Consider the following 27,357-nt stretch of genomic DNA (forward strand, 5'->3'; position numbering starts at 1 on the left):
ATTGAATATGTACTTATGCACTTTATCTCTTATTAAGTTGCTTGTTGTGCGATAACCATGCTTCGGGGACGCCATCAACTATTCTTTGTTGGATATCATGTGAGTTGCTATGCATGTCCGTCTTGTCCGAAGCAAGAGAGATCTACCACCTTCATGGTTGGAGCATGCATATTGTTAGAGAAGAACTTTGGGCCGCTAACTAAAGCCATGATTCATGGTGGAAGTTTCGGTTTGGACATATATCCTCAATCTCATATGAGAATAATAATTGTTGCCACATGCTTATGCATTAAAGAGGAGTCCATTATCTCGTTGTCCATGTTGTCCCGGTATGGATGTCTAAGTTGAGAATAATCAAAAGCGAGAAATCCAAAATGCGAGCTTTCTCCTTAGACCTTTGTACAGGCGGCATGGAGGTACCCCATTGTGACACTTGGTCAAAACATGTGCATTGAAAGATCCGGTAGTCCAAGTTAATTAGGACAAGGTGTGGGCACTATTAGTATACTATGCATGAGACTTGCAACTTGTAAGATATAATGTACATAACTCATATGCTTTATTACTACCGTTGACAAAATTGTTTCATGTTTTCAAAATAAAAGCTCTAGCGCAAATATAGCAATCGATGCTTTCCTCTTTGAAGGACCATTCTTTTTACTTTTATGTTGAGTCAGTTCACCTATCTCTCTCCACCTCAAGAAGCAAACACTTGTGTGAACTGTGCATTGATTCCTACATACTTGCATATTGCACTTGTTATATTACTCTATGTTGACAATTATCCATGAGATATACATGTTACAAGTTGAAAGCAACCGCTGAAACTTAATCTTCCTTTGTGTTGCTTCAATGCCTTTACTTTGATTTATTGCTTTATGAGTTAACTCTTATGCAAGACTTATTAATACTTGTCTTGAAGTACTATTCATGAAAAGTCTTTGCTTTATGATTCACTTGTTTACTCATGACATTACCATTGTTTTGATCGCTGCATCCACTACATATGTTTACAAATAGTATGATCAAGGTTATGATGGCATATCACTTCGAAATTATCTTTGTTATCGTTTTACCCGCTTGGGACGAGCGGAACTAAGCTTGGGGATGCTTGATACGTCTCCGACGTATCGATAATTTCTTATGTTCTATGCCATATTATTGATGATACCTACATGTTTTATGCACACTTTATGTCATATTCGTGCATTTTCCGGAACTAACCTATTAACAAGATGCCGAAGTGCCAGTTCTCGTTTTCTCGCTGTTTTTGGTTTCGAAATCCTAGTAACGAAATATTCTCGGAATTGGACGAAACGAAGACCCGGGTTCCTATTTTCACCGGAAGCATCCGAACACCCGGGAAGGACCGAGAGGGGGGCACCGGGCCCCCGGACCATAGGCCGGCGCGGCCCGGGCCCCGGCCGCGCCGCCATATGGTGTGGCCACCCCTTCGACCCTCCTCGCGCCGCCTCTTCGCCTATATAAAGCCTCCGTCGCGAAACCCCCGATGCGAAAAACCACGATACGGAAAACCTTCCGGAGCCGCCGCCATCGCGAAGCCAAGATCCGGGGGACAGGAGTCTCCGTTCCGGCACCCGCCGGAGCGGGGAAGTGCCCCGGAAGGCTTCTCCATCGACACCGCTGCCATCTCCACCGCCATCTTCATCACCGCTGCTGCTCCCATGAGGAGGGAGTAGTTCTCCATCGAGGCTCGGGGCTGTACCGGTAGCTATGTGGTTCATCTCTCTCCTATGTACTTCAATACAATAATCTCATGAGCTGCCTTACATGATTGAGATTCATATGATGATGCTTGTAATCTAGATGTCACTATGCTAGTCAAGTGAGTTTTACTTATGTGATCTCCGGAGACTCCTTGTCCCACGAGTGTAAAGGTGACAGTGTGTGCACCGTGTGGGTCTCTTAGGCTATATTTCACGGAATACTTATTCACCGTTGAATGGCATAGTGAGGTGCTTATTTATATCTCTTTATGATTGCAATGTGTTTGTATCACAATTTATCTATGTGCTACTCTAGCAATGTTATTAAAGTAGTTTTATTCCTCCCGCACGTGTGCAAAGGTGACAAGTGTGTGCACCGTGTTAGTACTTGGTTTATGCTATGATCATGATCTCTTGTAGATTGCGAAGTTAACTATTGCTATGATAATATTGATGTGATCTATTCCTCCTACATATGCATGAAGGTGACAAGTGTGCATGCTATGTTAGTACTTGGTTTAGTCTTTTGATCTATCTTACACTAAAGGTTACTAAAATATGAGCATTATTGTGGAGCTTGTTAACTCCGGCATTGAGGGTTCGTGTAATCCTACGCAATGTGTTCATCATCCAACAAGAGAGTGTAGAGTATGCATTTATCTATTATGTTATGTGATCAAAGTTGAGAGTGTCCACTAGTGAAAGTCTATTCCCTAGGCCTTGTTCCTAAATATCGCTATCGCTGCTTGTTTACTGTTTCTATCGCGTTACTACTCGCCGTGTTACTACTCGCTGCGTTACTACTCGCTTGTTTATCGTTTCTGGGCAAAGCACTTTTCTGGTGCCGTTGCTACTACTTATTCATACCACATGTATTTCACTATCTCTTCGCCGAACTAGTGCACCTATTAGGTGTGTTGGGGACACAAGAGACCTCTTGCTTTGTGGTTGCAGGGTTGCATGAGAGGGGTATCTTTGACCTCTTCCTCCCTGAGATCGATAAACCTTGGGTGATCCACTTAAGGGAAACTTGCTGCTGTTCTACAAACCTCTGCTCTTGGAGGCCCAACACTGTCTACAAGAATAGAAGCTCCCGTAGACATCAATGGTCTGCTCATTTAGAATGAAAACATTAATACAAATGCAGAATCACAAGTTTTCAGTTAAGGTAACTAGTACAAAATATTGTGGCAGTTCGATAGGTAAATTTTGTATTAGATCTTACTTTTATTTTGGTAAGTTCATACAAGCATTCTGATAACTCTTTTCAGTAATCATGGGAACTTGACTTGTAAATATGATGCTTAATCTTCACCTTGGTTGTTTGAATCTGCTTGCACTGATACAGTTGCAGTACACACATTGATGGCTAAATGTTCATTAGTTTACATCTTTGCAACCTATAAGACGAGGAATTTTATATGTTAATTGCTAATTTCATTACATATTTTATTTGAATCATGCAACAAGAAGGTGTTGTCCAAATAAAGTTGATCAAGGCAGGGTTGTTGTCCAAGGAAAGTTGATCAAGGGTGGGAGCATTCAAATTTGGAGAAATGAAGGAATTAGGTGCTGAAACATGATCGAGATTTGGTTTTGCTCTGTCTTGACGAAGAAGAAGCTCAGCTGTAAAAGGAGGGATGGCACGTGAGTTTTTTCCTGTAGTCTACTAGGTGGTCCACATATTGGGGCAGAGATATTTTTTGGCATAAAGGATCCACCTTTTTTCGGCCCGATCTCTTTGTGGGCTTTTTCGTTACTGGGTCGAACCTTGGCGGGTGGAGGACGTGGGCGGGTGGACCACGTGTGCCGGTGGACGACGTGAGCGGGGGACCACGTGCGCGTGGTCAAGGTGCGCGGTTCCACGCTCTGGAAGCTGCCGCAGAGAAGCTGGTTTGTGCGGCACCGCTGTCTAGCACGGTCCTATAAGGTTTTAGCTTTCAGTAGGTTCAACTATTTTACTATGTATCTACTCTATTTTTAGTACGTAGATTCACTCATTATGGTATATATGTAGTTTATTTTCAAGCGTCTAAAACATCATGTATTTATGATCAGAGGGAGTATTTGTCAATTTGAAATTCAAAGCTGAAAAATCATGTTTGGCTAATCCTGTACTATTCCTAAAGTTGGCCATACAGATTTCATTTGATACGGTCTCCGAAAATTCTTGCTAGGGATTCTTGAGGCTAGAGGTTCTTGGGAGAGATGAAGAAATGGAGTGGCTGCTCTCTTATTCACCGTTTCCACTAAATCCTCGCCAATGGCAACCTCTAGAGGAAATTCAACATTGTCGTGGCCTTGGCCAAGGCGAGCCACTGTCCCCTTTGTTATTTGTTATCTTCATGGATGCACTGGTCAAGATGGTGGTGGCAGCCGATCAACATGGAGCCCTCACCCAACTTGGGCGACGGGCACTACTTCACCGGATATCTCTGTATGCAGACGATGTCGCCCTTTCATCAGCCCACTGCAGCGAGACATTGACAAGACCAAGCAGATTTTCCATTCCTTCGAATATGCAACCGGACTACGCTTAAATTTCGAAAAAAAACTCTATCACTCTGATACTATGCAACGAGATTGATGCCACAACGATCACCGCAATCATCGGAGGCCCCATCAAGCAGTTTTCATTGCAATACCTAGGCATGCCCCTATCGGATAGACGGATCTGCAAGGTTTTGATTTCCAACCAGCTCTTGACAAGCTTGGAGGCAAAGCCATAGGCTAGATAAAGAGGCACTTATCTATTGATGCCCATCTAATCCTAGTCAAGCATGTTCTCTCGGCAGAGGTTGTGTTTCATATGATCGCTCTCGCCCCTCTAGTTTGGCTTTCCAAAGTTGCATACAAGATTCTTCGTGCCTTTCTTTGGTCCTAAGACTAGATCGCACCGGAAAGCAAATGCCTTGCCAATTGGAAGACAATATATCGCCCCTACACATATGGTGGTCTTGGACTACCAGAGTAAGTTGGTTGTGGCAATCGTGGAAGGACCCCAATAAGCCATGACAAGGCCTTCCCTTGCCGGTTGATGAGCGTGTCCGCGCCATTTTCAATGCTTCGAGTGAGATTCCATCTCGAAGACAGTAAATAAAATCAACTTCTTGACAGATCCATGGTTGGATAGCCAATGTCTTAAAAATTCATTCAGCCTATATGTACTCGCAAGAATCTCCCGCTACCCAAGCCCCGAATAATTACCGATGGACTAAACACTTTAAGCACGAGCTTACGACAATGATGCTAACTCAAGCGGTTCAGCTTTGGGAAGAATTACAACATATAAATCTGCAGGACAATGTTGAGGACTCCGTTAGCTGGAGATGAACCGAATCAAGCGAATACACTACGGCTTCAGCCTATGCAGTCCGGTTCGAAGGTGCGGCTAGAAGAGATTACAAGGTGACAATCTATTCTTCCGAAGATCCTCTAGGATGTCAAATCTTCGCTTGGTTGGAAGTGCCTCGACCGCTGACTTGCTCGCGCGTCGAGGATGGTCACACAAGGATCGGTGCCCTCTCTCGCTCGAATACCGAGGAGACAACACAACATCTGTGTAGGTTGCCCCATGTTGGTTCAGATATGGTGCGCCATTCTTCCAATGGCAAGGTTCCTGCCCTGCTACCTCCCGCAAGCTCATCAGCCGCTGGCAACCTGGACTGCAAACATAAGAGCATCTCTAACAACCTTCGTATATTGGAGCAGAATTGATAAAAACTGAAAATATAGCGATTTGCTCAAAAACATTGCTCCAATAGCTTTTGTATAAGTGGTCCCCCACTCAAAATTATAGCAAGCTTGCTATACTTGTACCTCCACTTTGTATATATATGCAAAGTCTAGAACCACTTTGTATAACTTCTAAAAACCGCACTGCGGGAGAGCCAACTGCCCACGACCCGGAGTTTTCAGCGCGCGTGTTGTACCGCCCGCAATCGCCCTTTCGACATTCCGCCGCCGTTCAGCCATGGCGTCGCCTCTCCTGCGTGCCCAAAGGTTCCCAGCCGCCGTGCCCCTCCTTTCACCTCCGCCTCGAGCCGCTAGGTCAATCAATCGAGCTCCGCCGCCCTGTAGACCAGCCGGTCGATTCGCTCCGGTGGAGGCCAACACCGGCGCGGGAGAAGCTCCGCGCGGCCCTCAAGTGCCCCTGACTGGCCTTCGCTTCCCCGCCGATGCTCCCTTGCCTCCATGCGCGCCGGAATACGGCAGGCGGCGGCGACCTACGTCACAAAGGCGAGCTCACGCGGCCCCACCGTCGGCCACCAACGTGAGCCCTAGAGCCGTCTCCTCCGCATGCCCCGATTACCCTCTCCTCTTTCCCCCTCAGTCGCTCGCTGCTCCGCCGCGGAACCGACCCTCGCGAGCCCCGCCTCCCCAGCATACCTGCCACGCCGCAAGATCGGGTTCCGACCGATTTCGGCCAGATCGACCGCCGCTGGAGTCGATTATGGCCGATTGCTGCCTGATTGACCCCTCCCACGGCCACCGGTCGTCACCCAACCCCTCACAGCTAGCTCCCGCTTAGGGTGCTCCTCGGGACCGTGGAGGTCGCCATGCCAGCGGGCTCGGTGCTCGGCTGGTGGTGCTCCGACAACGGTTTCCCTGTCGTCTCCGCATCTCTGGGGACTCCCGGTCTCGCCCTCCATGCTCGCAGAGACTCTCGCCCGCCATTGTCGATCAGTCGTGTGTTAGAAGAGATAGGAGAAAAGAAAGGAAAACGAATGACTAAATGACATGTGGGTCCTGGTTTAGATTTGTTTCGGTGTCCAGTTTTAGGATTGCTATTATACAAAGGCTGCAAAAGCAAAACTTGTGTAGATTGCTATAACGTCTCTCCTCTTTCTACAACCAATTTTTAACAATCCAATATGCAAAGGCTGTTGGAGATGCTCGGCAAATGACAACTAAGCGCAACAGAAAAGGATGAACGGCCCTAACCCATCTGATCTGGTGGACAACCTGGAAAAGAAATGCAAGGATTTTTCAGCCACCAACCTGTCCATCCTGAAAACCAAGATCATCCAAGATGCGGAGTTATGGCGCTCAGCTGAGCGGACAAGTGTTGTAGTCTTGCTCCGAACATCGAGGCCCGAGGGAACCTGACTAATTTATGGCTAGATGAACAAATCGATGTAAATGAATGCTAATAGGTAGTCTTTATTCAGCTTTACTACCCTGTTACTAAAAATAAGATGCACACGTATTTTAAGACAAATTTTGATCATAAAAATTGAGCAACAAAATCCTGATTATATTATATGTAATTAGTATTGTTGGATTCGTATTGAAAATCACTTTCTAAGTTTATACTAACAACCTTTATAAATTTAAAATAAATTTTGGTCAAACAAAAAGCACGAAAAAGAGAACGCCATATTCTTTCCAGAAAATAACGCTGTTAGGGACATGGATTGACTTAACCTACATTATCAATTTCTAGAATTTTTTCAATTGAAATAACAGTTCCAATTCTATGCATCCAAACACGTTGGGTGTGAAATATGAATTGAATTTCATGATTCCGGCACGAAATGATAGTTGCCAAAAGAATCCATAACCAATTTGAAAGAATCCGATGAATAACAATATCTGATTGACCGGTTCCCACTGACACCTTGATACAGAAGATATGACATGTAAAATAGCATCTAGATATGGATTATCAACAAATTAATCAGAGTTCTCCAATGGTTTTTAACTGAATTAGTCTGACTTCTTGCGGAAAAGCCTAAACTCATTTGTTGAGTTAGTAGTCACTGAGTTGATAATCTAGTTAGTAGTTAATGAGTTTTTGAGTTTGTCTCCTATTTATCAACTCATTAACCTAGTCCTTGGTCCAATTACGGATTATAATTTTGATAGGCTACTTGGCTATTGAAGCATGTGTAGATGTTTTTTCCAATAAAGAGTATGTATTAACATCACAAAGATACCAATTACATCCAGCCTCAGCATCGACGTTGTGCACGTTGTGCCTAGCGGCAATACGGATGCACACAGCCAAAAAAAGAAGAATTAGATAAAACAAATGTCCCACTACAGTGATCGAAACCTAATAGTATCAATACAAACACCACCAAGAAAACACCAGAAGTCCAATCTCTCCAATAACAATGCCTCCAAGAAGGAAAACAGTGCACACACACAGTGTCGTCGCCCGATCAAAGATCATAGGTTTTCACCCTGGAGAAAGTCCGTGCTCACAAAACAATGCATTGAACAAGGCCATTGTCAGGCACAACCAATGAAGTCTAGACCTTGAATTTTCACCCAGCAAGGTAGAACTTTAAACTTCTCGTATGTTGCCGCCCCACTATCCAAAGCCGCTGCTACGAGGCTAGAATGCCAAGCAAGTTCCTCAATAGTGCAGAGATTTGAACCTCCATTGATAGTCCCCTAACCCGGCCTTCATGATATTTCCCATCACTTACTTCATCATGGACTATAATGTCACCTGATGGTAGCACATAACAGGGCTTACTCCACTCCCTCGAGAACCAAACGATCGGAATAAAAGCATAGGTGCACACGACCGAATACCACCCGATCCAACAAACTCCAGGCAATAAATGCACTATTACATTCGCCGACATAGGCTTCATAATCTCATCACTTTGGCTAGATCAAGAAGGACATGCTTTAGGCAGGTCTTAATCTTCGCCCAAGAGGAAACCTAGAACCTCCACCTTTATTCATGACAGGCCAGCAGCCCCCACGCCACTAGCCGGCCGCTCCCAGCGGGACTGGCCGCAAGATGCCAAACCGGAAGCCAGAGGCCCAGCATGAAGATCGAACGACCCGAGCCGACAAGACCGCTAGCTCGATAGAGGGAAGGCAACAAAACTAGGCAACGATGTCAATTGGCATGAAGGCATCCAGACGGACACCGCTTGCCCCGCATGGAGCGAGCAACATTGGCCACTGCCGCACACGGGCAACCACCGCCCACCGGCCCAGATTGTGCCCTAATGGGGTCGATGCTCGAAAAAATCTCGGCGCCGAGCCGACGTGTCGCCTCCCCGCATTGCGCCGCCATTCCCTCACCGCATCCCCGGCGCCGTGTGACGGCTGCAGTACCCCGACATGCGCAGCCCGCGGAAACTGCCTCCCTCCGCGCGAAACAGGGCATTGGAGCGCACCTTCCTCGTCCGTCGCCTTCGACGGATGGGCGCCGCCACCACAATTGGCTCCGGTGGCCAGTGAAGCACGGACAACTAGGAACTTTTTTGCGAGGGTTTGGTCGCCCGCATGAGCGGCCCGGGATGTAGTTTTCTGAAGCATGTGTATATGGTACCTTAGCCTTTGTGTTTACTTATTATATCCATAGAAACATTATGTGGTCATGTTCATTTTTTTCACTAAATCATGTTGCCATTACTTACTCTATAAGTGTTTCGCTGAACTCATTTTTTTAATTATTTTTGGTTTGATGGTTTGTCTGTCTACTTATTATGTGCATATAAAAAATGATTACATTTGTTTTTGTCCCGAGTCCACTCAGTTTTTGTTCCAAATCTACCACCCGACCCGATGTTTTCGTATTCGAATTCGCAACGGGTGGTTATAAGTTTGGCTCTGAACCCGATGAAAAAATCCATACTCCCTCCATATTGGTTTATAGGTCTTACGCGTGTACCTAGGTCGTCAATCTAACTTATACTAATATAAACTATATAACATAAAAATTATATTATGAGAAAATATAAGATTTGAAGTTTCTAGTGATATAATTTTTTTAATACATAGCTAATATTAAGTTTGCCAAATTGATAACCTAGGGCTACACCTAAGACTAATAAATCGTTATGGAGGGGGTAGAAGATATGGCATGTGGAAAATTCAATCTGATCATATTCCTTTATTGTTTTTTTAGGATATTGCTTACATCCTGACACTTGCGAGAGAGGCCTTTGAAAGATCGGCCTTTCCCCAATCATACCCAACAAATTTCGGTCCAATAATTCGGAACCTCCAAATTCTGAAGTTGAGCCCAGCCCACACATATACCATTGTCGTATTCCCGTCCGTCTTCACCTCTCGCCGCCGCCTACCCGTCCAACTCAACTCCTCCTACACAGCGGCAGAACCCTAACCTCGCTAGCCACAAACCCCTAGCACAGAGCAGGACAAGCGTGAGCCTAAGTAGGACGCGAGGAGGCACCCTAGCAGCGGTGTCGAAGATGAGCGACGAGGTGGTATGGCACTGCATCCGCCACGGCCACTGCAGCTTCATGGCCAAGTACGCGAGCAGCTGTTGCTGTCTCCTCTTATATATGCACTTTTAGGTTTTTCCCGTGTTGCTTCTTCACATGCCGGTGGGTGCGTGTGGTTTTGCGCAGGTTCACGACGGGGATCTTGTGCCGGAACCCCTACAATGTGACGGGAATCTGCAACCGGAGCTCCTGCCCCCTCGCCAACAGCCGCTACGCCACCATCCGTGACCACGACGGTGACTGATCGCTACCTTTCTCTTGTGTACAGATTGTCACTACGTTTGATTAGAATTAATCGAAATCGTGCCGCCCTTCTTTGTTAGCTAGTCCCACACATTATTTTGTTAGAAATTTGCACTACAAGATGTAGATGGTGCAAATGATATAGAAACCATGAGGGGAATTGAATATTCTCGCTCTCACAGGGATTGTTGTTGTAGTTAACATACGCTATACATCAATAACGGTATACGAGAGGAAGAATAATTAAGGGCCATTGGGCGGAGAGTCCTTGGGACGGTGGTACGTGATTTATCCAGCTTTGGAACACCTGCACGATGACACGCCTACTGCTGCTTGTCTGAAATTATCTGGGCGCTTTCACGTTGTTACAATGAGTTATGGTTGTGCCTCTAGGGCTCCCGGAATCCGGCTTATAAAGACGCCAGGATCTAGGGTTTACACGGAGAGTCCTAACCGTAATACAAGTCGCCTAACTACGGAATATTACATTGCCGTGCACGTCAAGGATCCGCCTTCCCTTATACGTCGTACTGGATCCGACTTCCAGAGTTGGTCGGTCGATCCGGCTCCTCGTTCCTGGGCTGAACTTCATCCATCTTAATCTAGAGCAACTGGGCCGCCCGATGGGCCATACGCCACCATCACCTTCTATGGGCCACCTGGGCTTGCCGGATCTAGACACTGTCGATGGTACACCCATGAAGTATACCCACAACACTCACCACCCCTAACATTGGCACTTAATTGTTTTATTACTACCCTATGTGTCAACTGATACATGGATCCTTGGCCACATGTCAGTACAACAATAGGGTGACACATCCTCAAAGCGTCAATCTTTGTGGTATCCTTAAAAGGTTCTAAGGATATACTAGTGTCTTTGTATATACAATCTTTGAATCTTTTCTTCCTCTCCCTGAGCTTTTCTTGTATATGATGGTCATGCAGGTATTTTCTACTTGTATATGAAAACTCCTGAGAGAGCTCACATGCCAAACAAATTGTGGGAGAGGGTTAAGCTGCCCAAGAATTACGAGGACGCTATGGAAGTGATCAACAAGCATCTGGTCTGGACTGGATCTCTACCTGATATCTTTTCCCATACCAATATGCCCTATTGCCACGTTGACATGATGAGAACAATCAAGTTCAACTACATGCTTATTTATTTATGCAGGAATTCTGGCCCAAGTTACTTGTGCTCAAGATCAAGCAGCGATTGACAAAAATGACACAGTATCGAATACGGATGAGGAAACTTCAACTGAAAGTGAGGTAGGACTTGTTCTACTTCTTGGGAAACAAGAGCTACACGTTTTTTGTTGTTATGTTTGTGTATGTCCATGATTGCAAATATGGATATTCTGATTGAACGCTGCAGTTTGTACTTGTCAACAGCTACCTAGTTGGTTAATTAAATCACAATTCTATCTGGGAGGGATGCAGGCTAGCTTAGGACAGCCTTGGTCAACTTTTATATAGAAACAAACAGACAAACGGTCGATTAAGCGAGCAGTTCAACACTACATTTTTTCACATTTGCTGAACACAGATGTTTTGTTAGCAAGAAATAGTTGAGAGAACACGGGTATTCAGCATGGATAAATTTACTTAGTTAGCTCTCAAACTTCGAAAGGATGGTCCTCAAGGAGAGTAGTATAGTAAGGTTGGCTTCCCGCAAAATTTGTTGTTAGTTGTAGCAGTAATTTTCTACTGACAATGGGAGCAAAAATGATAAGTTTCACTAGTAGATTCGTTCACGAGTTTCATTGTTGAGTCTCATAAATCTAAATTTCAGCCTCCTTAGGCAAGGCATATGAGTAGTCTGTAATATTGACCAACCGATAGCCTTTTGCCTCTGCGGCATTTTTATTACCCCCTCCGTTCATAAAAGGATGTTAGAAATTTGTCTAAATTTGGATGTATCTATACACACTAAAGAGATCCTAGATACATCTAAATTTAGACAAACTTGTGACATCCTTTTATGGATAGAGGTACAGTAGTATTATTTTTGCTTCCAGACGCAAGCCTTTGTAACTGTTATCCCCCTTACTTAATGCAAATGCAGATCTCATGTGGTAAAATAAATAATGAAGCAGCTAAATGTTGAAAACCACCGAACTGTTAGATGCCAAAATTAATACTTCCGGCTCCTATTGCTGAAGCCATACTGCATTTTCACATTGCTGAACCTTGGAGTTAAAATATAGCTAGTAGCCCACTAAGGTAGTAGTCAGGTGGCTGAAATATTTGGCAGCAGTGTATCAAATCAAAGACAAAATAAATGGACACTAGAACTACTGATCATCTGAGTTTTTGTGTGACAGTATATTCACTATTTATATATCATATACCAAGCTGATTCATCTTGTTGATGAAGTTGGATTTTAAATAACTTCCTTAGTGCATGAAGAAGATGTTGAACATATTCATTTCTTCTTCTAGGGAGAAGGTAATGACAGTGCCTAGAAAGAAGATACAACGTGATCGTGGGAGAATGGAGAAAGCTGAAAGGGCTGCACAAATAGACAAGGTTTTTTTCTTCTCTTTTCTTGTAATCGCTGACAAGATAACTGAGTGCTAGCTCAGTGGCAAAGCGTGCGAGTGCACAGCAAGCCCACCCGGGTTCGAGTCCCAAGGACGACCGAATTAAAACGGGATGCTATCCAATGTGTATAAATCCACTGTTGGAGAGGTCTCATCTTCTACCTAATAACGGACAACCAAGGGAGGGATCTGTGCCTCTTTGGTCAACGTTTCAAGTGTCGGTTATCCATTGCCATATTCTGACATGCATGTTCATTGCGATGCAGAGTATTACTAGCGAATTATTGGAACGCCTGAACAGAAATATGTATGGGGATATTCCAAATATCCCCTTTAAACCGTCCGGGAAATTAATTGATGAGATGCTTAGTGAGTATGAAGAGGAGCATGTAAGCATTGTGCTGGCAAACTGGTTTATTCTCCTGATAACATTATTCACAAGCTTCCTTATAGGCTCATAGTGTGACTTGTCTTGCCATTCCAGGAAAATGAGATTGAATATGTTGAAGGTGATGGGATCGAAGAGGATATGGAAGACATGGTAGATTTTCAAGACGTCTGTAGTGATAAGTATGGTAATGATTTTTTTTTATTGATTTAACTTTGACATTAGATACTTTTCCTATGTTTTGGGTTTAGTAGTTGATTCTCAGTTACAATCTTTGTCTTGGCCTGCTAATATACATTCACACAGAATTGCTTATTTCACCGAGAAGGGATAGCTGTGTGTACTGATCTTTAAACGCTCTAAAATGGTTGCAGGTGGCATAGATCAAGATGATCTCATACATCAGCCAGTTACAAAGAAACAAAGGGGAACATGCTCTGTTTCCAGTTCCAGGCCAATTATTGGAACCAAGTCGAGAAAGGTTATCACCGAGGTAAAGCATACACTTCGAATCTGAATATTATGTCTCTGACATATTGCATTTAACTGCTTCAAGAATTGCATAATTGGTTCATTAATCAACTGATACACCCCTTAACTATTCCTTCCATACATTACTGCGTGGTACTATGGTGAATTTATCTTTTTTTTGGGGGCAAGTTGTGAATTTTATCTTTCAAAATCTGTATAATGCTTTAATGCATGCATTAGTTTCATATATGCTGCTCGAAACCTCTCATAGTGATCTCAGTTTCGTGGTTATGTTGCTTGCTTCATGGTTCAGCATGGTTTACTTGTCTGTCTGGGGTGACAGGTTGAAGAAGATGAACACACCAAACCGGGGCAGAGGACACTTGCGTGAATTCAGCAGGAACCTTGACTACTTCAATCTTGTGCTTTCTTGTTGATGACGTGTTAATGCTTGAAGTTCACATGATGTATCATGTCACTGAAAACTTCAGGAATCAACGCGAGTTACAGTGTTGAAGCACCATCTGATGCAATTCAAGGTGGGGTGTTTGCTGGCAAGTCTGGTGGATGTATATGGTGTGACAGCTGAATCATATGCTTAATTGGGACAATCATCATCTCATATGTTCATGCTAAGTCGTTAGAATGCCTAGGATTTCAGCTAGAATAATGTGTGTCTGTTTCTATTTTGTAAACGGACGCTTAGATATAAACTCTGATAATGCATTTTGGCGATGTGCGGTCCTTTGCTGTGACTTGTGATCCTTGGGCTGTGTCCCCATTTCAAGCACTGCGTTAATTTGATCCGGGAAAAATATAAAGTTGACCGTCCACCACTCGAAACATGACATGATAAGGGGTGGCCCGATTTTCTCAGTAAACGAGGTGAATGGTGATGAACACGCAATGAACACAGCGGAGATACACGATGATAAGTGGATGATAACTTGTATGACTCTGACGAGTCTCTCGATCGATACCTGTTGCATCCAATGCAACATCTCTCAACCCTGTAAGATATTCGCAACTCCACACACTTGCGCACGTAGGCGCCGACCACGAAGCGGTAAATTGCAATCTTCTAATTCCCAATGGAACAACAGATCACACAAACTTTAAGTAGCACAAACACCAGATCGAAACGCATTGGTGCGAATAAAACTCTAGATCGAAGCGAATTGGAGAGTATGATTCAGTAGTTTTGCTAAGCAAACAACTATGAACTAGGGTTTATCTTAAACGTGTTCTCCACCTAATTTGGGGGCATCCCTGGGGTTTATATGGGCGTCCGGAACGACCAGGGGTCGAAATAGTTCGATACAAACCGACCTGAAATAGGTTCGGCCAAAACTGGTTCGGAAACAGGGGCCCGGCAGGCCGGGCTGTCGAGGCCGGCAGTGCCAGTGTGGCCGGCAGTGCCGGGATGCTCTGGCCGGCACTGCCGCCCTTGCATGGCCAGCAGTGTCGCCTTTCCTTGGCCGGCAGTGACGGTGACATATTCATTGGAAAGTTCTTGAAATTATCTTTCCAACGAGTGCTTATTTGCTTGATTCGGAGTTCGTATGAAGAAACCGTGTCCGTTTCATAATCAGAACTTCTATTTGTTCAAACCGAATTAGAACTGATTTTGACTTCCTCTTGTGTTGTGCATGCCTCCCTCTCCTCCCTCGCGCATTCATGAGTTGTCTTCGCGTCTAGCTCTTCTTGCTGCTCCTCTCCTTCCCGTGCAATGCTTGTTTCACCCTCGAACCTAATCATACACAAGTGCATAGACTTAGGTAGTATAACGTTCTCATAAATCCAAGCATTACTATCAACTAGGAAAGAATTAACCTTATAGTAATCGTCAATTAGACTTAATATTTCTTTCCAGTTCAAGCATGTACAATCATCATATTTCATGAGTGTGTCCTCATCATCCTCCCTTTCTTCCGGAAAAACCGTCCTCGATTTTGGCTAAGCTGAAATTGGAAGGAGCAAAAACAACAACGTGTACGCACAATATATGCAGATATAACATGTTGTTTCATTGTTGCGTACACAAGTAATAGTCCCATAATTCAGATTGCAACTTATCTTGCATGTATAAGTGAAACACACATAATCATGAGCACAGTCAAGAAAAATTATATATGTAGTATTATTGTTCAGTATTAAATCTAATATCCTCTTAGATGATCTATGATCAAATTTATTATGAATAAGGTCAAATCAATCCAAAATATTCAAACATATAGATGATGAATACCATGCTTCTACTGCATGACTCTGATATGTAGAACAAATAGGTATGGAATCATGGCCATAACTCACAGTGTATAATATGAAACTTAGTTTGCTAATATAAGTGAAGCATATATCAATAGCATTGAAATACAACATGTGTGGGGACAAACACAAAGGATATGACAAATCTGATTCTACTCTAGAAGAATTAGAACAATCCAACAACAGTAAATTTACTTTTGTTGGCTGTAATATATAAACTAAAACGGAATCAATATTCATACAAGCATGGAAATTACGTATCATCCCACAGAAAAATACTTCTATCACATAGCATATAAAACTATAAACAACGAGTTCCAATTCAACAATCTTATCACAAGTAATGCATATGTGATCTATCGAAATTTCTCATCCATGCTATAGTCACCAATGAGATTAAACATGAAATGACATGCATAAGTGTTACAATTCACATATGAAATATCAGAAATCTTATCCATAGCACAACACATACTCATAGGTTCATTTAACATGATATAAGACACAGTATTATCAGGCGGTATTTTAGCAAGTACCTTATGTGTAATCAGTACCACATGATCAAAATTCGAAATTTGCAAGCAATCACATGGTGTTGAAGTATGTATGCAAGTCAAATCCGCTGAAGTAACCAACAAAGTAGTAGACTCACAATATTCAGTCGTATGTACCGGCTATAGTTCCAAATCAATACCGAATACCTCATTGGCTGGGTGCAACCCCAAATCAGTACCATCACAAATGCCATCCTCCTCGATGTAGTAGGTAATGGAACATCTTTCTCAAATGATGATGCACGTTCTGGTGATGCAGGTTGTAACACAAGCGGCTCCCTTTCTTCAAAAGCAACATGCATATCAGAAGAAACAACACTAGGAGTAGAGATGGTTATGTTAGTAGAAACCTCACATATTTCCTCAACTCCGACACTCGCTTTTTCAAGTACATGATCATATTGTGGTTTTGTGTTGGTGTTTGCATGAGGATATAGGTTTCGACGCCTAATCGTCTGAAATTTCTTAATGTATGTATGATATGACCACATGTTTTTCCCATTCCAAAAGATAGTAGGATCCGGATGAACACCACCAAAAACAACCTTAAAACTATCACACCAACGTTTTCCCAACATTAGATGACAGAAATTTAGTGTTCTAGGAATCACATCACATTCAATATCGACCGTATGACCATAAATGGTTATAGGAACAAGTGCAGTCTTAGCAATCGACACCAAATGATCATTAGTAGTTAAAATGTATGGCCAATGATGTGTATATGTACGTAATTGCAGCTTTTCAACAACTTCAAGACTAATCAGGTTTATGCGAGAATAATTATCAATGGCAATAGCAACATGTGTATCACCAATGTCTGCGTCAAAGTGAAACAAACTAGATTTAGGCCTCATCACAGAAGGTGTCACTGCAATAGGACCTTCATCGTATTGGAACCTCCTTTTTCTGCATCACATCAGAAGAACTAGAAGACATGATTAGTAGATTAGCACTAAATCAAAAATCTGGTGGTGGTACTCTCACAGCCCACTTACAACAGATAAGAAAGATAAACCTTACCGCTCTAAAGTGAATTAGAATTGCTTATACCAACGTGGATCGACGGATTAGTTCACGGATGTGATAAAGCGAATACCAAGGGTACAAGAGCGATCACATAACAAAACAAGATATATGTGGGGCTGTAGATAGACTCCCTATATGCACCAAAACCAAGTGTAAGGGTATTTCACCCTTATCCATTATTTTGGTAACGATGACACCGTGCTAAAGTATTTGGCCTAATATGTTTATAAGGATAATCTCAGGTATTAGGCAATGAGGCGTAAATGGTGTATCAAAGGAACAAGAAGGCTAAAGGAGACCCCCATTTCAACAACAAACAAAAAGGGGTTACAGGAGAAATCCGGTCACCTGCCCGGTCCAACCGGGCCTGCAACCGGCCTGTCCGGCGTGCTGGCCGGTCGACCGGTCGGAAACCGGGCTCCAACGGAGGAACCAGCAGGTCCGGTTTGTGGCCCGGTCGACCGGTGTTGTGGGTATACTTCATAGGTGTACCATCGACAGTACCTAGATCCGGCAAGCCCGGGTGGCCCACAGATGGTGATGAGGCATGTGGCCCATCGGGCGGCCCAGTTGCTGTTGATCATGAAGGAAGAAGTCCAGCCCAGGATCAGCAGGCCGGATCCGTACCGACATAGGAGTGACCCGGATCCATGGAGGCCCATGAGGAACCCGGATCCAGGACGACGTGTATGGAAGGCGGATCCGTGACGTGCACGGCAAGATGTTGTACCATAGTTAGACTATCTGTAATCCGGCTAGGACTCTCCATGTAAACCCTAGATCCGTGCGCCTTTATAAGCCGGATCCCGGGAGCCCTAGAGGCACAACCACAACTCATTGTAACAACGCGAAAGCGCCCAGATAATTCCAGACAAGCAGCGGTAGGCCCTGTCTTCGTGCGGGTGTTCCGAAGCTGGGTAACTCGCGTACCACCGTCCCGTGTGCACTCCGCCCTATGGCCCCTACTTCTTCTCCCCTCGTGAGGATCCCTCCTCCGAGGTACCGTCGATTAGGCAACGACAGTTGGCGCCCACCGTGGGGCCTGCGGCGTCCGGAGGCCGGAACCGGGAGGGTTCCGCCATGGGAAGCTACGACGACACCATCGCTGTGGGGCGTGTCCTTTACGCCGGAAATCTGCCGATCGTCCCTCCGGATGAGTGTTGGATTCCGGCTAAAACCGACCCCGTCAAGCTCTCCATCGTCCCAGTTGGCGGCATACACATCTTCATCGGGGAAACCGTCGATTCCGACGGAAACCCACTGGTAAGTAGCGCTGACGCGACCGCCGCTGAGCGGGACGCAGTCGCGAAGATCCGATCTGAGACGCTGGAACTTCCTAGCGAAGATTCCGCCTTAGATCCGGAAAAATCAAAACCCACCCAATCCGCCCCCGAGCGAGAAGTAACGGTGGAAGACCAATGCGAGATCCGCTCGGGTCTCCCGGGTGTTAGAGAAGCAAAGGTGTCACTTCGTACACTTCTTGGCCCATACCGCCGGAACCGCCCCTCATGAAGTCGGAGCTGGTCCCGTGCGGGTTGAGGCCCCGGAAAACAACGCTGCTCCGGATCAGCAGGAGGCTGTCGGAGAAAGCGAGACTCCGGCTGAAGAATCGATCTTGGGAAATCTAAGCCCAATTTCCGGAGACTCCCCGTCCACGGAATCTGATGACTTCGTCCGCAAGCTAGGGGAGTATGGTTTCAGCGATCAGCCTGAAGTCGACTCCGCCCAGCCTAAGCAGGTTCTCGCAATTGTAGCGGCGCTCGGAGAAGACGGATCAGAAGCGGCAGACACTCAATCCGACCCCCAGCCATCTCACCATGGATCTCCGATGTCGCGGGAACGGCCCCGTAGGGATCCTTCCTCGGAGAGCCTCCTGTCGCTCGAAGAGATAGTTGCACAAGCACGCATGGATTTGGTCGCAAAGTCAGACGTCCTCAACAAGCCAATAACTCCTGGCGATGCCGCAGATCCGGAGGCTTTAGAGGCCACCATAAAGGAGATGCTGGCCACGGCCAAAAAGTTTGCCAACACCGCAGCTGCTATATTGGATGAGAGGGAAGAAGCTGCACTGATCATGGATCGCTTTGAAAGACAGGATCGCGAAGTCACCGCAACGCTCGAGCAAGTCAAGAGTATGAGAGCAGAGTGGGAGGTGAAAATGACCTACGCACGGGCGGAAGGCTGATAGAATCGTCGGAGAAGCAATCCCTCCCCGCAGGATCAACTTCGCAACCCCTGCCGAACAGCAGCCGCTCGCTACCCCAAAGGACAATCTGGCAAGAGCTGCAGAAATTCTGAAGAAAAGTGACGAGGAGGTTGACATCAACTACTTGCGCACGCTCGTCGCTTCAGCGGTTAAACAGCAGAGCAAGGCAGATACTTCGCGCAAGTTGGAATCCAACCCGGAGCATTGCGTCTCCACTGCGCAGAAGGACGCCCGCAACGATCGCCATCGAGATGACGAGTCGCGAACCGGATCCTCGGAACGCAGAAGGAAAGCCAGGGAACACCCAAATCCAATCCCCGTACCATCAAAGACGCCACCGTCAGATCCGAGAAAGGGAAAGGATGCAATGTACTCCGGACGAGACAAGTACCGCAACGCCTCTCCTCCGCCTAATGGTTACCCGCGTCCCCCTCGTCGCCATAGTCCAGCCGGAAACACCAGGCCTCAAGGGCATGGTGGAATTATTATCCGCGACATCGTGATGCCTTCCGGAAGCCGGAACGGGGAGCGCACGCCGGAGCCTCGCCGGAATCAGAACAATGATCGTGAGCCCGAGCCTAGGAGGAGCCGGAATGAGGAGCGTGACCCGGAGCCCCGCCGGAGCCGGAACGACCAGGGCAGCCGGCGTCATGGCGAGGGCAGCCACGGGAGCCGGAGCCGGCACCGGGAGGGCCGGGGAGAATCTGCGGGCGGAAGCAAGAGGTCGGATCGGCCCCCTCGCAGGTCTCCCTCACCACCACCTAGCGGTGGCGGCGGAGGTGGAGGCGGAGGCGGTGGCCGGAGATCTCGCTCTCGCTCACAGTCCCCCCGACACGGCTCGCGCGACGCGCGGGAACGCCTCAACGAATACAGAACCGACTACATCGGACCAAAGTGCTTTGGCAGGATGATTCGAGAGGAACCAAAGCCAAGGAGCTCCCTCAAGTTACCCGGAAACTTGAAGCATTATGATGGCACCGAAAGGCCGGATACCTGGATTGAGGATTACTACAATGCAGTAACCTTCGCCGGAGGAACCCCTAACATCGCCTGCCGCATGCTCCAGTTGTACCTTGTAGGGCCAGCCCGGATCTGGCTCAGCGACCTCGAGAAAAACTCTATCTTTTGCTTGGTTCGACCTGAAGACCGCTTTCGAGAAACACTTCGAGGGCACCTACAAAAGACCTGCCACGGCAAGCGACTTACAAGCTTGTATCCGGAAGAAGGGAGAAACCTCAAGAAACTTCCTCACACGATGGTTGGCATGCGAGGAACGAGTGCGAAACGTCGATCACACCACTGCCATGTACGCCTTCATCGGTGGATTGCAGAGAGGAGGACTGCTGAGGCACAAGCTTACATGTTTGGCCAACGCCAACAAACTGACTTTGGATGAGATGATCTCCATTGCCAGTGATCACACTGCCGCCGATGACGACGCAGGCGGTGACATCGCAGCTACAGCAATCCCCCTGCACCAACAAAAGAAGAACCGTGATAACGGTAACAACAGCGGCCACAAACGCAAAAACCACGACGACCGGAAGAGTGGCGGATCCGACATGGTCGCCATGGCGTTCCAACGCGGAGGTCCGGGAGGCGGAAGAGGACGCGGCCGTGGAGGCGGAGCCGGCGGGGGTCAGCAGCATGGCACTGAAGTCACGGCTGGCGGATCCCGCGCCCCGCAAACCTACGAGGAGTACAGAGACATGCCCTGCCTGGCCCACTTGGATCCGGCTACAGGGAAGTCCACTCACACCAACCGCAACTGCAAGTGGGTCAACGACCTAAAGAACGACCCGGAGGCAGGATACAAGCGAGCCCGGAAACACCGCCGACGCGGCAAAGGAGGAAAGGGCAAAAACAAGGACAAGGAGGAGGACGGTTCCGAGGCGATGGACGAGGATGATAACTCGCCGGATCCCAAAGCCGGATCCGCAGGTAAATCCAACCCCTTCGAGAAAAAGAGCGTGGGGGCTTACCACACCTTCCTCGGAACCCCAACGGTCCGCGCTACAAAATCAGCTACCCGGATCCTGAACGCCACAGTTCCGGCTGTGCCGCAGTATGTCAGGTGGTCGGAAGTTCCGTGCACATTTGACAGGGAAGATCATCCCGCCATTGTGCCAAAGAATACTACGCCTTGGTTGTGAGTCCTCGCATAGACGGGTATGACTTCTCCAAGTGCCTCATGGATGGCGGAGCCAGCTTGAACATCATGTACCCGGAGACTCTGGAGCGGATGAACCTCACCAAGGAACAGCTCAAACACAGCACCACTGAGTTTCACGGCGTGGTTCCGGGTAAGAAGGCGAACTCCCTCGGCAGCATCACACTTCCCGTGGCTTTCGGCGATGTTCATAATTTCCGCGAAGAGAAGATCACGTTCGAAGTTGTGCCCTTCAAGAGCTCCTACCATGTCATCTTCGGCAGGCCCACCTACCACAAGTTCCACGCAAGAGCGTGCTATATCTACAACAAGCTCAAGATGCCGGGTCCCAATGGTATGATCACCATAACCGGAGACTACAAGAAGGCTCATGAGTGCGAGTTGGGCGAAGCCGCCTTCGCGAAGTCTGTCATATCCGGAGAAGAGGCTGAAAGGCTACGGGGCCGCGGTGGATCCGGCCGAGATGCAAACCACCAAGAAGCGAGATCTCCGAACAGAAAAACTCCTTCGGGGCCGCGATTGAGACCAAGAAAGTCGGCTTCAAGGAAGATGACCCTAGCAAGCAAGTCTCGATCGGAGCCAACATGGACCCCAAATAGGAAAGCGCGCTCGTCGAGTTCCTCCGCGCTAACATGGATATCTTCGCATGGCAACCTTCGACATGTCCGGAGTACCTAGGGAACTCGCCGAGCACTACCTCAACATAAATCCGGGGGCTAAACCGGTGAAGCAAGCTATGCGACGCTTTGGAGATAAGAAGCGCCGCGCCATAGGAATGGAACTAGCAAAGTTACTAGAAGCAGGTTTTGTAATAGAAGTTATCCACACCGATTGGGTCGCGAATCCCGTCCTTGTACCCAAAAAGAACAACTGAAATACTAAGAATGTGCATCGATTACTACGGCTTGAACAAACATTGCCCGAAGGATCCGTTTCCCCTGCCGCGCATTGACCAAGTCATTGATTCGACGGCGGGGCGGAACTTCTGTGTTTTCTTGATGCGTATTCCGGGTATCATCGAGATCCGGATGAAGGAATCCGACCAAAAGGCGACTTCATTCATTACCCCGTTTGGCACTTACTTGCTATGTTACTATGCCTTTTGGTTTGAAAAACGCAGGTGCCACCTACCAACGTACGATGCGGCGATGCCGAAGGACCAAATCGGCCGGAACGTGCACGCCTACGTCGACGACATCGCGGTCATGACCCGGAAAGGATCCGACTTGATCGGCGACCTCACGAAACCTTTGAGAATCTCCGTCGGTACAAGATGATGTTGAATCCGCTGAAGTGCGTCTTTGGCGTGCCAGCCGGAAAACTCCTTGGCTTCATAGTCTCTCACAGAGGCATTGAGGTTAACCCGGAAAAAATCAAGGCAATCCTGTGTATCAAACGGCCAACTTGTCTCAAAGATGTGCAACGACTAGCTGGTTGTGTCGCAGCAATCAGTAGGTTTGTTAGCCGTCTTGGCGAGAAGGCGCTACCTCTGTACAAGTTGCTGAAGAAAACGAGACAAATTTATGCAGGACGACGCGGTGACGCAGCTCTTCGAGGGTTGAAGGAAATACTTACCTCCCCACCTATCCTGGCAGCCCAGCGAGTCGAGCCAATGCTCCTTTATCGGCGGCTACCAACAAAGTCATCGGCCTCGTCATCGTGGTGGAGCGAAAGGAGGAAGGTCATGAATATGACGTCCAAAGACCTGTCTACTACATAAGCGAGGTGCTGACGGAGTCAAAGCAAAGATACCCTCACTTTCGAAGCTAGCTTATGGAGTTTTCCTAGGCAGCCGGAAGGCTGAGACACTACTTCCAAGAACACCCGATAACGGTTGTGAGCAAAGCTCCGCTGTCAACAATTCTCAACAACGGCGACGCAACGGGACGGACAGCTAAATGGGGCATTGAATTATCCGCCTTCGACATCGCCTACAAGCCAAGGACTGCGGTCAAATCCCAAGTCTTGGCAGATTTCGTTGCGGATTGGACGAAGCTCCGGATGCAAGTGCGGAGCCGGAACCGAAAACATGGGTCATGCACTTCGACGGATCCAAGCAGCATCAAGGCTCGGGAGCCGGAGTCACCACTGAAGTCCCCTACCGGAGAAGAAGCTGCGGTATGTTCTGCAGATCCACTTCGAAGCTACAAACAACATGGCGGGATACGAGGCTCTACTGCACGGACTGCGCATCGCTAAGGAAATAGGGATCAAGCACATCATCTGTTGCGGAGATTCCGACCTGGTGGCACAGCAAGTAGCCGGAACATGGAACGCCAGAAATTCCGTCATGGCGGCCTACAGAGACGAAGTTGACGAGATCGCCAAGAGCTTCCTCGGATACGAAGTCAAGTACGTCGGAAGAGACGACAATACAGCGGCGGACATGCTATCCAAGCTCGGATCCGGCGGAAAGCCAATTCCGCTGGAATTTACCTAGAGCATCTCCGGATACCCTCGGTGAAGGGCGCTAACCCGGAAAACCCGAAGTGGCGGTGTCTCCGGCTAAAGAGGTATTGGCTACCATTCCGGCTTGGACACGGCCTTTCCTGGACTACCTCATCGATCGAAGTTGCCGGAGGACGAGGTCCTCGCACGCCGGATCATCGGACGAGCACGATCCTACACAATTGTCGATGGACAGCTCTACAAACGAAGCGCAACGGGGTGTTTCTCAAATGCGTCTCCAATCAAGATGGCATTGAAATCCTCGGAGAGATCCACGAGGGGACTGCGGGCACCATGCCGCTCCCAGGTCACTCGTTGCAAAAGCTTTTCGGCTAGGCTTTTATTGGCTCACAGCTAAAGAAGATGCTGATAAGATAGTCAAAACCTGCCGAGGTTGTCAGTACTACGCTACTCAACCAAACGCTCCAGCCCAAGAGCTGAAGACCATACCTATCACCTGGCCATTTGCGGTCCAGGGGCTCGATATGGTTGGTAAGTTAAAACGATCATCTCCTGGTGGTTGTGAATACCTCCTGGTCGGCTGTTGACAAGTTCGGCAAGTGGATCGAGGCCAAGCCGGTGAGAAAAGCCGACGGTGCTACGGCACTAAAATTTGTCATCGGCCTCGTAATGAGATTCGGCATGCCACACGGCATAATCACAGATAATGGCACAAACTTCGCTCAGGGAGAATTGAAGGATTATTGTGAGACAATGGGGATTCGATTGGACCTTGCATCTGTGGCTCACCCACAATCCAATGGTCAAGTTGAAAGAGCTAACGGTCTAATATTATCAGGAATCAAGCCACGCCTTGAAGAACCGCTGCGACGAGCAGCTGGAGCTTGGGCCGACGAACTAGACGCTGTCTTGTGGAGTTTGCGAACTACCCCTAACAGGTCAACGGGGTTTACCCCTTTCTTCCTGGTATACGGATCCGAAGCCGTGATTCCCTCCGACATCATCCACGATTCACCGCGAGTTTCCGCCTATAATGAAGAAACAGCTGACGAGGCCAGACAGCTATCTGTGGACCTGATCGAAGAAGCTCGGAACCTAGCTGACCAGCGCTCCGCCATCTACCAGCAGAAGCTCCGACGCTATCACAGTCGTCGAGTTCGGAAACGCTCCTTCATGGCCGGAGACCTGGTCCTCCGCCTTCGACAAGTGAAAGACCATAAGTTGCAATCTCCATGGGAAGGACCCTTTGTCGTTAGCAAAGTGCTTCATAACGGATCGTACTACCTTGTCGATTTCCGCGAGCTGAGGGATAGACACTGCTAGCGGCGCCGGAAACGCATAGCGTGAGGATCCGGATGACATCTACGATGAAACAGATCGCCCTTGGAATATAGCACAGCTACGTCCTTTCTACACTTAGCATATTTTTCCGAGTTACAAACTACTGTAATAGTTATACATGATCAATGAAATAAAGCTTATGGTTCACTCTTTGAGTCTTTTACCTCCTTTACTTGTTCATTTTAGATCGTGTATGTTTTTTCCGACTAAAACCGCAGAGCTGGATGTTTTCCGCCTAGGCGTGTATAAAAGTTGTGATTTCTAAAATCGTCCTTTAGGACGTAAGCTTAAGTTTTCTGATTAAGTTGTTATACTGTTGCGAACTCGTGGATTCCTAGTAGCGATTTCCGGCACCTATGCACGGGGGCTTGTTTCCGCGGTTATGGACGGATTGCCATTGGGCTTCGTCGCCGGCTGGCGAGCATCTCCGGCTAAGGTTTTCCGGCTCGTGGAAGGTCAAGCGGGCAAGCCGGAAAATAACGAGATCAGCACTTGCTTTCCGACATAAAACGAAACATGCACATAATATTAAACGGATAGCGGGATAAGTGTTTCCGCCCCATGCATAATCGTTTCGTTCCTAGCTACTTAAGAATTTAAAGTCTTATTACAAACCCTCGCTGGGGCCAAAATGATGCATTGTTTTCCCGCAGGAATAAAAGTTCTCACTCCCCCTTAGCCGGAGAAGTCTTGCCCTCTGGATCCTGTTCCTTGGCGCCTTCGGCTGGAGAAGACACATCTTCTTCACTTTCTTTTCGAAGCGGCGGCGCTGGTCTTGGGTTCCTCTTGGGGAGTTTCCTTGGAGCTGGTCCAGGTAAATTGGGTTCCGGATTCCGCAGGTCGCGCCTTGGCAGCAAGTTCCTTCTGAAGTTCCGCTTCTAAGGGCTCGTCCGCGGGAAGAACGACCTTGTCGTAGAATTCCTCGTGCCGGATCCTGCGCGCGATACGGGTGTCGTAGCCGCTCACTGCATCCAGTAGCGCGTTGACATCCGCATCCGGAGGAACGCCCGTGGTCACTTCATCAAGATCAAGATCCGGAGTATGTGCCAGGCACATGGTTAAGGCCATTGCAGCTGCGCCTCGGGCTGAGGATGCTTGCGGATCTGTCACCGGTTCGGCAGGACATCCATCTTCCTAATAAGTTTCCGGACGTCGCAAGTGCGGCTCCTCTTGATGGATAAGTTGTAACATATCTTGCGGGAGGCGGAGATAAGATCTTTGCAGTCATCGCCTGCAAGTTGAAGGAGGTCGTCACGTGGGTACAAATTCCGGCGCTCTTCAGAGTACCCAAGCGGCTCTGCACAAAACAGTCAGGGTATAAGCATACAGTATTGAGCATAAAGTAAAACGTCGGAACAAATATCTGGGCAGGGTTCCAGTATTGGTACCCAAGATGTTCTCATTGAGCAAGTCCCAGTGCTGCTCCGCCGTCCTCATAAATTTCCGGAGTCCGTCAAGCTCTTTTTGCTGCCTCTTGATGGTCTCGCTATCAGCATTCTTTTTTGTACCAGCTCGCCCTTTTCCACTGATATGCTCGGAGTTTTTCTCCGCCGGCTGCTTTCGGCTTGCTCCCTCTTAAGTTCCGCCTCCTTTAGCTTCGTCTCCAATTCTTGGTACGAGGAGCGCAGGTTCTCAAGTTCGGTTGAGGCTGTAGCAAGGGAAGAGGATGCGCCTATAATAATATAAGTTAACAATAAGTTCAAAGTCGGAAATTGGTTAATGACGAAGAAGGCGGAAACCAACCTTGGGCGTCCGCCAGTTGTTTAGCCAAATCTGCATTCT

The 27,357-nt window shown here is 47.3% G+C and overlaps 1 protein-coding gene across 1 annotated transcript; it reads left to right on the top strand.

Annotated features, from left to right (window-relative positions):
* Positions 1-9,913: 9,913 nt before the first annotated feature.
* LOC124690122 (protein MAK16 homolog A-like) lies at positions 9,914-13,989 on the top strand. Its single transcript, XM_047223555.1, has 9 exons — positions 9,914-9,972; positions 10,073-10,182; positions 11,138-11,256; positions 11,367-11,464; positions 12,638-12,725; positions 13,006-13,128; positions 13,224-13,314; positions 13,502-13,620; positions 13,942-13,989. Exons 1-9 carry the CDS (start codon positions 9,914-9,916, stop codon positions 13,987-13,989), a joined length of 855 nt encoding a protein of 284 aa, XP_047079511.1.
* Positions 13,990-27,357: the final 13,368 nt, after the last annotated feature.

Source organism: Lolium rigidum, chromosome 2 (genome assembly GCF_022539505.1).
Source record: "Lolium rigidum isolate FL_2022 chromosome 2, APGP_CSIRO_Lrig_0.1, whole genome shotgun sequence".
Taxonomy (NCBI): domain Eukaryota; kingdom Viridiplantae; phylum Streptophyta; class Magnoliopsida; order Poales; family Poaceae; genus Lolium; species Lolium rigidum.

Coding starts and splice junctions, on each gene's coding strand:
- LOC124690122 (XM_047223555.1), top strand. CDS start 9,914: ATGAGCGACGAGGTGGTATGGCACTGCATCCGCCACGGCCACTGCAGC. Junction 11,257..11,366: donor AAGTGATCAACAAGCATCTG/GTCTGGACTGGA, acceptor TTATTTATGCAG/GAATTCTGGCCCAAGTTACT. Junction 13,129..13,223: donor GTGAGTATGAAGAGGAGCAT/GTAAGCATTGTG, acceptor TTGCCATTCCAG/GAAAATGAGATTGAATATGT.